Source organism: Chelmon rostratus, chromosome 17 (assembly GCF_017976325.1).
Source record: "Chelmon rostratus isolate fCheRos1 chromosome 17, fCheRos1.pri, whole genome shotgun sequence".
In the NCBI taxonomy this organism is placed as follows: domain Eukaryota; kingdom Metazoa; phylum Chordata; class Actinopteri; order Chaetodontiformes; family Chaetodontidae; genus Chelmon; species Chelmon rostratus.
Genome location: NC_055674.1, coordinates 2777638 through 2793547, shown reverse-complemented (window position 1 = coordinate 2793547; position 15910 = coordinate 2777638). Strand labels below are relative to the sequence as shown.

The following is a 15910-nucleotide window of genomic DNA, read 5'->3' as shown; positions in this document are numbered from 1 at the left end:
TTAACTTTTATTTTTCAGACATTTATTAATGTTCTAAAGCTAAAAACAACAGCAAAGACAGATTGCACGACTCATGCAGGTCTTATGGCTCTAGGATACTTCATATATGAATATGCAACACATGAATGTTGTATAATCTGAATTAATGAAGGTTTTAAAGCGAACAACATCTCTGCACACCGGGAAACAGAGCAGGATTCTGCACCGTATCTGTTCAGTTTTAATATTTCATGTGGCCAAACAAAGTTCCAGTTCCATCAGGTTAAACAGTGGACCGGGTTCTCCTGTGGCCCCTGAGGCTCTTGGGCCCTCAGGCAGCTGCAGGCTGTATAAACCAGCCTTTCTAAAACACACTGCATAATTAATATACGGCACTTATACAACAACTATAAGTGGAGAATGATTTGAAATGGTTGTTCTTTATTTTATTTTTTCTCAAATTAAAACCACTTTTATTGTATCATTTATCCCATTTCATTACTTGGAGACATAAATATTGTAGCTGCAGTTCAAAACACCAATTTAGTAGTTCAATATATATGAATGACTGTTAGCTTATTTGATGGATGATTGCTTCATTTATTCTAATAAGATATACGGCTATGAGTCAACATGCTGTGATATGATATGATGAACTACATTGCTGTCATGCATGTTTGAGTCCACTGGTGTTCAGAGAGACTTCCAACATTCAGCTACTCGCTCTGTCCCTCCTGCACCTGCAAAACAAACACGTTGATGCTAAAACAGTGTGTGTTTATACAGAATTGAATAAAGAGGTCTCTAACAAAACGTCATAGAAGCTAAAAACATTCGAATCATTTACTGAAACATCACTTTTTCTCACACAGCTGGAACTGAAACAGACTTTTGTATATTTATGGACTATAAACCTGTGACTGTGTTTGATGATTAGTTTTTAACTCTGTGACTTCCAATAATAAAGACGTTTTTATCAATCACAGAAAGCGGTCAGACCAGCTTCTAAATACCCTCCTTTGAAAGCTAACGTTTAGCATCTGTTGTGCTGATAAAAGAAAAGCCACTGGGTACCTTCGTCCCTATTTCGCGGCTCTTGGCTCGCATCTTGTTGGCCAGAGATTCGGCCACATCGGCTCTCTCCTCCGCCTCCTCCAGATCGTGCTGAGCCTTCCTGAACCTGGCCATGTGCATGTTCGACTGCTCCTCCTGGAAATCAACCAGAAAACGTATCGGTGATCTGACGTGTAACTGGATCACTGAATAGGTGTGATCCACTCACGGCTTCTTCAGCGTGACGCTTGTAGGCCTTCATTTTGTTCTGGAGCTTGTCCACCAAGTCCTGCAGCCGGATGTTGTTTTTCTTGTCTTCCTCAGACTGACAGAAGTAAAGACAAACTTCTGTCAGTGATGTGAACCGGTGGATTCTGGATGGGTCAGTTCAGAGGTGCTGTGACTCTACCTGATAGCTGAGCTCTTTGACTTTCCTCTCGTATTTACGGACTCCTTTGATGGCCTCTGTCGATCGTTTCTGCTCAGCTTCCAGCTCATTTTCCAGCTCACGGACCTGCGTACATGAGCACAATTCAGGATGCTTTCTGTACTAGTAAGCATGTGAATGTTAAAATGAGTCCAAAAATGGCATTAGTTGTCACCTTTACAGGCATCCATTATGTGTTTTAATGGATGTGGAGTAAAAACATGCCCACTGGGTCTTTTTCCCAATGTCCAGTATTCTGCAACAGGTGCCAGGTCACTTTTTCCTTCAATAGACGGACATGTGGTCCTGCCACAGTCAGCACTTCCTGTTTGTTAATAGCTAAATTGCTAAATTTAATAGTATTTGGATCCAATACAGTGCTTCCACCATGTGGCTCACAACTGCTGATGAGAACTTTTTCATGATCTTCTTGAATGAGATTAATTTATTAAACCCAGAAATAATGAATCTGACGGTCTTGAATTGATCCTTGTTAATCCCTGACAGGATCCAGCTACTCTCCATCATCATTACTGTCAAACATCATGTCTCTTTTAGTTCAGTTTAAAAGCAAAACTATAATTAGTATTATTATGGTTGATGTGCATATCTGCGGCGTTGCATACATACTCTAGACTCCAGTTTCTGGAGCTGTTTCTTTCCGCCCTTCATGGCCAAGTTTTCAGCCTCATCCAAGCGGTGCTGCAGGTCTTTAACTGTGACCTCCAGGTTCTTCTTCATCCTCTCCAGGTGAGCGCTGGTGTCCTGCTCCTTCCTCAGCTCTTCAGCCATCATAGCAGCCTAGAGGTGCCACGATAGAAGTATTGATCTTTTAAATTCCATCAAGTCTGGGTTAACCAAAATAAGAGTCCTGTAAGAGCAGCTTACATCAGTAATGGCTTTCTTGGCCTTTTCCTCGGCATTCCTGGCCTCTTGGACGGCTTCCTCTATCTCAGTGTGGAGCTGAGTTACATCCGCCTCAAGCTTCTTTTTAGTGTTCAGAAGGCTGGTGTTCTGCCAAAGAAAAAAGAGATGTGACTCCTGCAGATCAAACAGGTTTGTTTAATCCATCGATTCTGGCAAACAACCCACCTGAGAGTGCAGAAGACCTGCACGCTCGCTGGCATCGACAAGCTCCTGCTCGGACATTTTGCGGCTCCGCTCCGTCTGCTCCACCGCGGCACGAAGCTCTTCAACCTCGGCCTGCATCAGGGCTGTTCTACGCTCCATCATGGCTACCTGCTCCTTCATATCGTCCTGACCTCTCATCGAGTCATCCAGGTGGATTTGGGCATCCTGAAAATGCGTTCAAGCACAAAGACCAAAAGGTTGATGATGTCAAACCTTCAGGCTGTCAGTCAGTCCTGATATCTTGACAACTATTTGTCACATTTGCTGTGGATATTCATGATGTCCAGAGGATGATTTTGAGTGATTGATTGAGCAGAGTAACGTGAAGGTGTGCAAATGCATGTTCCCAGAGGATGAACTCATTTGATTTTAGCCACATCAGCCTTTTGTGCTTGTTATAGCGCAAATGTTAGCATGCTAGCATGATAAACTAAGATGGTGAACGTGATAAACATTGTACCAGTTTAACATCAGCATGTTAGCATTGCCTTTGTGAGCATGTTAGCATGCTGGTGTTAGCATTTAGCTCAAAGCACCGCTGCTAGCATAACTTGAGACTTTTAGGCCTGTTGAAATGAAAGTGACTCTTTTTACAGTTTTTACAGCTTCACTAAGCTAGTCTTCAGTTGCCTGCTAGCTCGTCTACTGAAGAGTGAAGACGTATTAACACAAACTGTTTTTGAAAATTTTGTAAAACTTTCTGCAGAAAAAAGAATAAAACAGTGAAGCTGTTAATCGATCTGTCTGTTTCTTCATTCTTTAAATTATAGCAGACTACGTTTTTTTAGTTTTTTAAATATAAAAACTATGATCATGAGTGAAACACACTTAAAGCAAACTGACCTCCCTCCAACATTTGGAATTAAATCCACTATACATAAGAGTCAGTTTGGTTTATTAGATAACATCTTGCACACCTATGGTAATCCAGCAACAAACATGCTAGCAGATTAGCTCACTAGCGGTAGTGCGAGCATGGCTAACGCTGTCAGTCACGTGGCCCTTGTCTTGCAGGTCATGGGGTCCATTGAGAGTCTCTCAACTACAGGGCCACAATTATGAGATAATAGTAAATGCTAAAAAAATGCAACTATAACACAGTGAGGAGGAGAAAGTTTTTCTAGCATTAGCTAAAATTAGCCACCATAAGCTACTGGCCACACCTCACAAGTAAAGGGTGCAGCAGCTGAACAGTCACATGGTGTCTCTTTGACAGTGCTGAGTCAAACTAACACTGCATTGTCGTACCTTGAGTTGCCCCTGAATGTTCCTCAGTTGTTTCTGGCACTCGGCCGCCTGCCTGTTAGCGTGGCTCAGCTGGATTTCCATCTCGTTGAGGTCTCCCTCCATCTTTTTCTTCACTCTCAGGGCATCGTTCCGGCTCCGGACCTCGGCATCCAGAGTGGCCTGCATCGACTCCATCACTCTCTGGTGGTTCCTCTTCAGCTGGTCGATCTCTTCGTCTTTCTCTGCAACTTTTCTGTCAACTTCAGCTTTAATCTGGTTGAGCTCCATCTGTACACGCAGGATCTTAGACTCCTCTTGTTCCAGGGAGGCCTTAAAAACAGTTTTGGTTACTTACACCAACACTGCATGCTGTGTTTGTACTGAAGACATATTGGTTGGCTTTGTTTGTCGTCGGCTGTACCTCAGCTTCTTCCAGCGATGTTTGCATGTCATATTTTTCTGTCTCCCCCTGCTTCTTCATTTTCTCCAGTTCATGAATCGTCTTCCCGCTTTCCCCAAGCTGTTCCGTCAGGTCTGAGATCTCCTCTGGAATGATGATAAATGACCGATTTAAAATGCTCCTCGCGAACTGTTGTTTCTCGCAATAAGATTTCACTCACGTTGCAGGTTTTTATTTTCCCGTTTCATCGTCTCCAGGTGATCCAGGGCTTCCTCGTAGGAGTTCTTGAGTTTGAAAAGCTCAGTGCTCAGAGATCGAGACTCTTTCTGAGCACTTTCAAGCTCTGCCTGAGACTCCTCGTACTTCTGCTTCCACTCAGCCAAAATCTGAATTTATCGAAACGTTAGCGAGCAACAGCTCATGATGTGATATAAAGAAATGGCTGTGGTATTAAGGATGAGAAACTACCTTGTCAAAGTTTCTCTGCTTCTTGTCAAGGGTGGCAGCTAAGCTGTTGGACCGTTCCACATCAACCATGAGATCCTCCATCTCGTTCTGAAGTCGCTGTTTCGTTTTCTCCAGCGAGGCACACTTTGAATTCACGGCTTCGATTTGTTCTTCAGCCTCTTGGAGACGCTGGGCGAGCTTTTTCCTGTCAAAAGAGAATTAATAAAAAAGGTGTTCATGCTATCAGTGTTTTTGGAAGGTAATATTTTATTTTACATGTATAATAATTATTAAATAAACATAAATATTTAATCATTATTCAGTTCGTATGGGAACTTTATCCTTCATTCAGCATATGTTAAACTGAATGCTTACCAGTAGAAACATGTCGTGTTTTTGTATGTGGCTGTGGGTTTTTATAATAATTAACTAACTGGACCAAACGAATTCAGTCTCTATTTTCCTTCTCATTACTAAACTGAATTACTGAAATTGATCTGAATATGATGATGAAATTATGGACCCACAAAATAAAGTGTTAGCGTGTGGAGTTGCATTTAAAATCACCACGAAAAAGCAGAGGAGAAAAAACTCTTGAAGCTCTGATAACTGATATTTTTTCAATGTAATGCTAATCAAAATAAATTAATAAATAAAATGGGGTCTTGTTTACGCTCTGTCATATTAGCGACTGTCCACATGACTGTTTGATGTCTAATATTTAGTTCGAGCCACCATTAGCCTGATCTATTGATCTAATCTCCGTGTGTAATTACTTTGCCTCCTCGAGCTCCTCGGTGCGTTGGATAGCATCAGTCTCATATTTGTTCCTCCACAGAGCCACTTCAGTGTTTGCTTTGGACAAACTGCGCTGCAGCTCAGCTTTGGCCTCCTGCTCCTCCTCAAACTGCTCGCGAATGAGATCACAGTCGTGACGGGCGGACTGTAAACTGTGAGCCAAGGCGTTCTTCGCCTGTTGAGGAAGGACATGGAGCTCGGTGAGATAAGAGTACATCAGAAAAGTGAGCGTTTGCAGGCTTTTGATTACCTTCGTTTCTTCCTCGATCAGCCTTTTTAACTCATCAATTTGTGTCGTGAATCCCTGTTTTCCTCTGGTCAGCTGAGTAATGAGACTTTCTCTCTCTTCCATTTGCCGGGAAAATTCAGCTACCAAGAGCCAAAGAAGACAACATATTTAGTTAAAATTGTAACTGTAAGGATTCTAGTAAAAGGAGGAAAGTAAATACCATTCTCAGTTTGAAAACGGGCCCTCTGATTGGTGAGGTCAGTCATTTGCCGCATGTTTTCATCATTCTTGGTCTTAAACTCCAGCAGCTGATCTTCGAGTGAACGACACGTCTTCTCCAGGTTGACCTGAAAGTGAAATCAAAAGAGTAAAGGTGACTTACATTCATGCAGTCCGTCACGCTTATATCACACTCCAGATTTTAAAAATCTCACCTTGGCTTTTGCAACCGTTTCCATATTGATGGCCAAATCATCGATCTCCATCTTCAACTCGCTCTTCTCCTTTTCCAGTTTCTGCTTGATCCTCTGCAGGTTGTCGATCTGCTCTCCCAGCTCAGCCATGCTGTCCGCCTGCTTCTTGCGCAGTGCGGCGGTCGTGGCCTCGTGGTGCAGCGTGGACTCCTCCAGGTCACGCCGCAGTTTGAGGAACTCAGCTTCGCGCTTCTTGTTCATCTCGATCTGGGCGGCGGTGGCTCCTCCGGCCTCCTCCAGCCTCTCGCTGATCTCCTCGATCTCCCTGGAGAGGTCAGACCGCTGCTTCTCGATCTTCGCCCGGACGGCTCGTTCGGCCTCGACCTCTTCCTCTAGTTCTTCAATACGAGCCTTAAAGCAAACAGCGTGCACACCATCATGAGGGGACAATCGGTTGCTACAGGCTGATAAATAAAGAACTTTAATCTGAGGTTTATTACATGGAGCTCCTTCATCTTCTTTTGAAGCTGGTTGTTAATCGTTTGCTCGTCAGCTATTTTGCTGAGGAGCTGGTTGTTTTCAAATTCTTTTCTGTAAGGACAAGAAGATACAAGACGGCAGCTTAAAGACAGATTTATCCTCCTCACACATGCTGTACGTGACCAGTGCAGGATCTTACTTCTTAATCTTCTCCTCAGATTGCTGTTTGTCATTTTCTAGGTCCATCAGGGATTCTTGGGTAAGTTTCAGATCCCCCTCGAGCTTCCTCTTGGCTCTTTCTAGGTCCATGCGGATCTTCTTCTCTTGCTCCAGTGAACCCTCGAGCTTGACAGCAAATTGCACAAAGTAAATTAGGATGTTGGTAAACGTCAGTGTTTCAGTATGTTATTGTCGACAGCAACTCACATCGTCCACTTGCTGTTCAAGCTTTGACTTGGCTTTGGTCAGAGAGTTGACCTTGTCTTCCTCAGCTTGAAGATCATCCAGCGCCTGTTGATGAGCCTCTTGAAGGGCTCTCTTCTCCTTGGTCAGCTTGCCAATGTTTTCGTCCTGACCTGCCAGCTCCTCCATTAGGTTTTTAACCTGCGACAGGTGGTGCACACACACACCAATATGAGCAAAAAACAGAAGTACACCTAGAAAGAGCATGTTTGTTATGTTATTGTAGACAGTGTCAAGCTGTTGTGTAGATTTTGTAGAAAACCAGACTGAATCAGGAAGAATATAAAATAAGTTAGACTCTTGACCACTAAATTGTGGACAGGTAAAATAATTGTGGCCCTGGCTTAGATGTATAAGTGCATGTGTCATCTAAATATGGATGCAAGTGTGCAATACGGCTAAAAATTACGGCAGTTTAAATAAAACACATGAGGTGAGAAGTGGTGGAGGAGGTGTTTGCATAATAAAGTTAAGATGATTTTGAGATGCCCCGCTAACAAACACAAGGCGCCAAAAACAAGAAGCGGGAGATAACTAGCAGCAGAACAGACCAGGCGAAATCAAACACCTTGTTTTCTGTGGCGTGTTTCTCCTTCTCCACTTTAGCCAGAGTTATCTCCAGGTCATCGATGTCTTTTTTAAGCTCAGAGCATTCGTCTTCGAGCTTCCGCTTCTTGGCGGTCAACTCGGCGGTCATTTCCTCCTCGTCCTCCAGTCTCTCAGTCACCTCTTTGAGTTTGGCCTCGAGCTGGATTTTGCTCTTGATCAAGCCCTCACATCTTTCCTCTGCGTCGCAAAGGTTTTCTGAGTCCTGAGAAAACCACAGAGGGAACAACACTAATGTATGATCAGTTGCACACTGACTGGGCTGAGTGGCTGCTCTTTGCTGTGATACTCACAGCTTGAACTTGCAGGAGGAGATTATTTTTCTCCTGCAGAAGAGAAACCATTTTTTCTTCAAGCTCCTTTCTCTTGGTCTCTGACTTCACCAGATCCTCCTTACATTTGACGAAGTCTTCCTTCATGGTCGCCATCTCCTTTTCTGTCTCTGCACTCTTTAGAAGTGGCTTTATTTTGAAGAACAGCTTCATCCATGGCCAGTGTTTCACATTCATGAATGAGCGCAAGTTATACTGCAGAATCCAGACACAGTCCCTGGAAGAAAGACAGCACCAGTTTTTTAATCTGTTATTGGTTTAGTTGTGATCATTGTAGAGGAGCATTTTTGCCGCTGATCTTACTTTTGTGCAATTAATTTAGAGAATTCCTTTCTCATGAGATAACCACGACACAGCGCCTGAGTCTGGGTCACAAGAGAAGCTAGTTTTTCATCTCGCAGCTCCTCCAGAGTGCCAAGTAAGCCAGCTTTGAAGAAGACCTGCAATAATATAGTGGTACAGCGGTAATGCTGCATCTGTTGCTTGTAAAGGCTGAAGTCTACACTGAAAAAAGCTTTGAGAACTTCACCCTGTGAGGCAGTTGGAAACAAACCTTTGTAGAGCCAAATCGGTACTGTGTGTGGTCAATGTCAATCGAACCAAGAAGCTTCTCAGAAGCTTTCTTTCCATCAATAAACTGCCCCTCTGGGATGGCACTGGCATTCAGGATTCTGTATCTGTACAAATCAGGATAAAGACAGATTATCACAAACTGGAATAGTCTGGATGAAAGGACAAGCATCAGTTTTCTTTATGTAGCCCGTTCAGGGGGGAATCAGTGCTGACCTCTGCTTGAAGTCAGCATAAAGGATCCTGCTGGGGAATCCCTTCCTACAGATCCTGATACCCTCCAGCACACCGTTACAGCGCAGCTGGTGAATGACCAAGTGATTGTCCATGATCCCTGCAGAGAAGTCAACATGAGCTGACTGGCAACAGACACTAAGAGCACATTTCACCATCACGTGCACCAACGACAGTCTTTGCATTTGGAGGTATACAGTTGTTTTTTTGTTTTTTTTTTCATAAATTTGTACCTGGTGTTTTAACCTCGTTTGGAATCAGGCAGCGCACAAAGTGAGGATGGGTGCTCCTCAAGTTGGTCATCAGTTTTCCAAGATTTTCCTGCAGGAGATCAAGGTTTCATTACATCATTCAGGATGTCAAACACAGAGAAGTGTTGCCACTATGGCTGCAAACAAATCCTGCCTCCTTTAAATCCAATGAACTGCTACTGTATGACTGATGGAGCTTATTAGAAGCAAGGCTGAACTGTGTGGAGGCACTATCTTTGGGGAATCAATGCAGGACAAGAAGGTCGTTTATAAATGAATTATTCTGACTTCTGTACCCTGAAAACTGCAGACACCGTCTGAAACGAGCCACCCTTCTTCTTTCCTCCTTTCTTTGCACCTTTTCCTCCTCCAGCATCACCACCTGATTCTACAAAGCAGAAACAGAAGCAGTGTTTGAAGTCTGGTAGGTGTTGGGCGTCTTTTGATCAATCATTCTCTCGTCTGTCTGATGTTATTTATTCCAAAGCTTTGCAGTGTTTTACCTGCTTCAGCACCAGAAAATGAAGCGTACAAGAAAGCCAGCAATTTCATTGATGACTTCTGGTAAAGCTGCACCACAGACTCGTTCAGAGGGTCTTTGTTCTTCTCCAGCCAGCCGCTGATGTTGTAGTCCACAGTGCCGGCGTAGTGCACCAGCGTGAAGTGAGCCTCGGGTTTGCCTTTGACGACCTTTGGCTTTTGGAAAGCATTATTTTTTCCAAGATGCTGGTCGTAGAGTTTGTTCTTAAAAGAAGTGTCTGAGGCCTTGGGGAACATGCACTCCTCTTCGAGGATGGAGAAGATCCCCATGGGCTGTTGAATGTACCACAGGTATACATCATATGTGGTGCCTACAATGAGGTGGAATACATGCTGATTTGAGTAGATGAATCCTACCTTTTCAATGAGCTCAATGCAGGCTGCCAAATCCATGCCAAAGTCAATGAACTCCCAGTCTATTCCCTCTTTCTTGTATTCTTCTTGCTCCAGTACAAACATGTGATGGTTGAAAAACTGCTGCAGCTTCTCATTGGTGAAATTAATGCAGAGTTGCTCCATGCTGTTGAACTGTGACAAGGATTAGCCATTAATTTATGATACGTCGACATAAAACTGAGAACAGGAAGTCATCACCACTGACTGAACTTAGAGTCCAAACTCACATCAAATATTTCAAATCCAGCTATGTCCAGCACTCCAATGAAGAACTGCCGTGGCTGCTTCGTGTCCAGCATCTCATTGATTCTGATAACCATCCATAGGAACATCTTCTCATACACAGACTTGGCCAGTGCACTGACTGCATTAGTGACCTGATCAGAAGATTTTAAAGATACATGAATCACTAACAGAAAACCTACAGATGTCTCAGCTGGACGTGGTTTGGAGAGGGTATTTGTTAATAGTAGTCGACATGGAGCATCGTTTTAAAAGGCGGGATAGCTTGGAGGATGAAGAAGATTATACCAGCTGTTTTACGTCTGCAGCACGTTCTCCATGTTAAGCACTCCTGTTGCAGTACACAAGCTAACATCAACATAGCATTACACAATCTTAGAGTGCTAGCAAAGCAGGTAACTTGATTGAATTTGACATTAGACACTAAAGTTAGTGTTGGCAAGTGAAAATATAAAAGTTAAATAGCCTGTTAATTAACAACTATTCATTTGCAACTTTGCCAGTGTTTCACATTATTATGTGTTTGTTAAAACATTACAATTTCATCTGCTCAATAACAGGGTACCGTTATATTACCCTCTGTTGTTGTTAACAGTTTGACCACTAGATGTCACTGCTGGGATTTTTCACCAGCTGTACATTAAGGTTGTAGAATTATCACCTGATCAGAATGCTTTGTCCTAGTTTACCTTCTGTTGTTGTTTGGTGATTAATGTTAGCTATTTTTAGCCGTTAGCCTGTTTGTGTTCAAAGATGAGCGTGCGCAAGAGACAACATGGAAACAGACACTACGTTAAAATAGTGCTTTCTACTGATTGGCCACAGGAAGTGACAGTATTTTGTACTTTACATCAGAGTAGTTCAGATGAACTTCACGTCTCTGCAGTGCAACCAACAAACAGCTTTAGTGTCAAACTAATCAGTTTTAGTTCCGTTTTTAGGAATTTGCAGCCTAACTTCAGAGAGAGCTTACGAAAAGCTGAAGCAACAGAGCGGGGGTCTTTTTGACCACTCTGCCTCACTTTGTGTATTATGTTCCGATCATGCATCACCACTGGTTAAGTCTGTCACAGTACCTGAGGGACCGTCTGGCCCTTGGTGACATATTCATTGCCCACTTTCACTCTGGGGTAGCAGAGGCCTTTCAACAGGTCAGCGGAGTTCAGACACATGAGGAAAGCCACTTTGTCGGCCACTGAGAGACAAACATGAAATGCATGTTAACACCGTCCACACGTCGTCATCGATGAGGACTCGAGTGAGAAGTCTCACCCTCGGTGCCGTCGGGCTCCGCCTGCTCCTCCCGCTGCTTCTGCTTGAACTTCATGTTCCCATAATGCATCACAGCTCCCGTCAGCTTGTAGATGGAAACTTTTTCTTCGTTGGTGAAGCCCAAGATATCAGTGGCCGTCTGGAACATTAAATTCAGAGTTAGCAGAAAGCAATAAAATGCTCTTGTACGCCTCTGGAAGTGATAAACGAGAGATCGCTCACATCTGTGGCCAACAGCTCCTCTTTGTCGTCGATGCTGGCCACAGAGATCTGCCCCTGACTGATCATGGGGAAGTCGTAAGGGTTTGTCGTAATGAGAAGCATTTCTGAAGAGAGGAACATAAGGAATTACTTATTTTCTGAACTGATTTTCAAAATCTGCAAGCTGTAATGTCCTCACTGTACCTATAAGCTCTGGTTTGTGTCCAGTCATTATCTGGTAGAAGATGTGGTAGCTCCTCTCTTCAGACAGCTGGAACGTCACTCTCGACTTCTCCAGCAAATCTGCATTGAATTATAAATCAAATAATGCTTGTCAACTGTAAGTACACGTATCATGATTATTAATATGGAAAAACAAACTTACAGGTTTCAATATCAGCAGAAGCCAGTTTTCCTGTGGTTCCGAAGTGAATCCTGATGAATTTACCCTATGGAAGAGAAAATCCTCTGTGAAAAACAGTTTTTGGACCATTTTGTGGGCTATAAAATAAGCATCTCCGGTTCAAAGATCCCGTTTTTAGAGCTCATACTTACAAATCGTGAGGAATTATCATTCCTCACAGTCTTGGCATTCCCAAACGCCTCCAGCAAAGGGTTCGCTGAGATGATTTGATCTTCCAGAGTCCCCTGGGAAACACAGCCGGCTTCGTCACACTATTTCTGCGGTTGTTTTTTTTTTAGGCTTATATCTTGTTGAGGGGTTACCTGTATTTTGCCGGACGAGTGCTCTTTCTTGTCGCCACCAGCCACCGCGATTGTCGCGAAGTACTGGATGACACGCTTGGTGTTGACAGTCTTCCCCGCACCAGATTCTCCACTGTGAACACAGAATAAGAGACCTGAAGACAAGCAGAAAGAGCCACGCTGTCCGCTGGTTATTGACTGAATTATGAGACATGTTTTTACTAACATGCAACATGACTCACGTAATCAGGACGGACTGGTTCTCACGATCTGTCGGTGAAAACACGAACGAGCTTCAGCAACAGTTTTGTTCAAATGCTTTAGTTTGATTAAAGAAACAAAGCGGCTGATGCGGAAAAACTCACAGGATCCTTCACGAACTTCACATTTTCCACCAAAGTTACAACAGGTTCGGTTATTTCACTTCAGAGGCTTGAATCACTTTCATGCCAAAATATTTGACATCTTGTTTAAACAAACTCATCAGTTCAATGTTCTGCAATCCTGTGAGAGGTTCAAATAACTCCTTGCTCTCTCTTACCTGTAAGCATATTCTGATATGCATTATCAGAGACAGAGAAAATGTGTGGCGGGGCCTCCATTCGCTTCTTCCCTCTGTAGGCCACCACGACCTGCGGGTCGTACACCGGCAGCCACTTGTATGGGTTCACAGTGACACAGAAGAGCCCAGAGTAGGTCTGCACATGAGAATATACAGCATGTGAGAATGATGCAGACAAAGAGAGGGATGAACATTTCCCTCTCGTTACTTACATAAATCATCCACGCTGCATAACGATCTTTGAGGTTAAACAGCACAGAGGGCTCATTGAGGTGGGTCATCATGGCCATGTCCTCAATCTTGTCGTACTTCGGGGGATTCATTGGGTGGCAATCTTCATCTTTGACTGTTACAGTCTGGAGAATAAAGTGAGAAGAGAAGATGAAAATATATTGATCGCAGAAAATGGAATATTCCTGCTGCAGAACAAACTGGACTCAGCAACAAGAAAAGGAAATATCACATAAGAGCAGCTACAATATGAAATGTAGCATGAAAAGTTGATAAAATGTTGGTTTCTTTAAAAAAATAAAGAACCAAACCAACTGAGGCTGAAAGTCACATCTCAGTGTTTTTGCATGTTACAGCCCATTTAACACAAATCCTGCATCTCCACAATATACTAACCAGTTTTAAAGCATGCAGGAGTGTTTTAGATTATTTAGTGCTTTTTCCCGTCTTCCAGGCAGCCACTGGTTCCAGTTCAGTTCTGTACAAAATGATTTTATTGTTCTGAATTCAGTTGTCTGCACCACATCAACAGTCAATCCCTGCTGCTGTAAACAGAAACATTCACCTCGTCAGCTGCAGTCTTCACGGTGACTTGGCCACCTTCTCTCTGCTGGATGACACCTTTGATGTACAGCTCCTTGACATCAGGCACAAAGCAGGCGGTCCTGGCATCAAATGGTCGGTTCTGAGCCTCCACTCTCTCCTTCTCAGGTTTGCGGAGAAAGATGGCCGCCGGCCCATACTGGGCCATCTCGGCGTCGCTGCTCATGTTAATATCTGAGGATAAAAAAAGTAAGAAAGTGAGGTACACTTACCTGCAATTCATCAAAAACTTGATATATTTAATCTTACTTACCGGGTTTACACACCCCAGTAGAACTGAATCAAAGGTTCTGCAGGGCTGCAGGACAAACACACATAGAAGAAAACCAGTGAGAGCCACCAATGTTGACAGATGCCAGGGCGAAAATGATGGATCTTACCAATGGTGAGTGAATGACAGGTCTCTAAGTGAACACCAGTGGGAGGTCGAGGCTCCTTTTATCAAGATGAACGTGTTGCTGGAGCAAACCGGACGCTCCAAACTTGGTAATGTCACAATCAAGTCACATTATCGATCTCTGCGTGACACTTAAATATGGGAAAGGATCTTGTAGTGGTAATAGGAACATGTCAGCAGCAACAGGTGACGATCCTCAAGCACTATTTTTACATGCCTCCCATACTGTCAAGAACTGTCATGAGCTACTTAGCGTTTCTGTTGTGTTTGCTGTTCAGAGAGACTACAGCTCATCTTTAAGGCATAATGAATTACTTAATCACTGTAATTATTGTGACCATGTTCATTTAGTGACAGAATCTCTCATTGTGTGTATTTATCGGTATAAACTTTACTATACTGAACTAAACTCAGCGTCTCCATGATGCATCATGACCTTCGTGTTCATCCTGGATTCAGGGACCACCTGCTCATTCACCTCCAAGGCACCTTGCTTGGATTAGCTGGATTAAACTGGACACAGATGTCAGTACAATGTTGACATAATGTTTTTGGAGTGTGTCATGAGAAAACAAAATACTGTCTGCTTTTTGCCGATGCACAAGTCAGAAAGACCACTGAAGTTTACTTTGGGTTTTTCCTAAAGTACAATTCACGCATGTTAAGAACCATGACGTGATTATAAAGTGGACGATTCACTGAAATGAAACATGGCCACATGTATGATTGTATGCTCTCTGTGACACCACATATAATAAACTACAGGCGGACACTGCACATCATAAACAGCAGCTACACCTGTATCCAGGTGAAGCAGCAAACACTAATTCAGTACATCAAAAAGAAGATAATATTGCTGTAAGCCTCTCATCATCTTTTAAACCTTTGGAGCCCCCATTAATCACTGTATATGACATGGTTGTTTTTTGGTTTTTGGTTGTGGTTTTATGCTATTTTGTATGCTGTAAACCAATGTTTATCACCCAACAAGCTGTACTGTGTTGTAAAATAGTAAAATTAACTTATCCTTTTTTACTAAAACGTACCACATCGACAACAAACAATAAGGCCCACAATTGCCCCAGAACATTCCTCAAATAGTCCTAAAAATGTATTCAGGATGCATTAATCACCTATTTTAATGATCAAAAAATCACATGATACAAAGAAACTCAAACCTGTTCTGCAGCTTAATCCGCATTCATGTATTGTTTTATTGCATCAACAATAATTGCTTCCAGCTTCATAGAGTCATGGCAGTTAAATTAGAAAAATAGAGGTGCATCATCAACATAATGGATACCTTACAGATCAATCAAAAGATCAATAATTAGTTGGAACTTGTACACAGAAAACAAAAATGGGCCAAGAATCGCGCCCTGTGGCACACCAACAATTGAAGAAACAATCATGTACAGAGACTTTTTTGGGGAAAAGACTAAACCTTGGATTCAAACAGTGTTGTAATTCAAACAATAATTATTTTGTCTGCAATGTATCTAATAACTTGTTTCTTAGTGTATTCTGTGCCAAGGTTAGTGATAGCTACCAGCCAGCTTGAGGGAAGTTGTCTACTTTGTGTGCTTTGTTTGTAAGTTAACACACTATCTGGCGTGTGCTATACCTCAGGCTGTGTGAACATCACAAGCGGGTAGCAACACATGACGACCGCTTTGTACCACATTTAGAATAAGCATGGGATAGTGTGTGTAACCTGAGCT

General features: G+C 42.9%; 1 protein-coding gene across 1 annotated transcript; it reads right to left on the bottom strand.

The window, feature by feature from the left end:
- Nucleotides 1-597: 597 nt before the first annotated feature.
- On the bottom strand, nt 598-13958 carry LOC121621487 (myosin heavy chain, fast skeletal muscle-like). The gene is made up of 39 exons (XM_041957977.1): nt 13755-13958; nt 13171-13314; nt 12938-13094; nt 12639-12666; nt 12418-12529; nt 12247-12339; nt 12077-12140; nt 11896-11994; nt 11713-11816; nt 11491-11629; nt 11295-11413; nt 10203-10352; nt 9937-10107; nt 9543-9852; nt 9336-9427; nt 9022-9109; nt 8771-8888; nt 8538-8661; nt 8288-8424; nt 7946-8201; nt 7615-7857; nt 7011-7187; nt 6784-6929; nt 6605-6695; nt 6126-6515; nt 5912-6038; nt 5713-5831; nt 5441-5637; nt 4686-4869; nt 4438-4603; nt 4239-4363; nt 3839-4147; nt 2552-2755; nt 2348-2473; nt 2090-2260; nt 1442-1546; nt 1262-1357; nt 1054-1188; nt 598-719 (listed from the first exon to the last, which is right to left on the bottom strand). Exons 1-39 carry the CDS (start codon nt 13956-13958, stop codon nt 696-698), a joined length of 5844 nt encoding a protein of 1947 aa, XP_041813911.1. The 3' UTR covers nt 598-695.
- Nucleotides 13959-15910: the final 1952 nt, after the last annotated feature.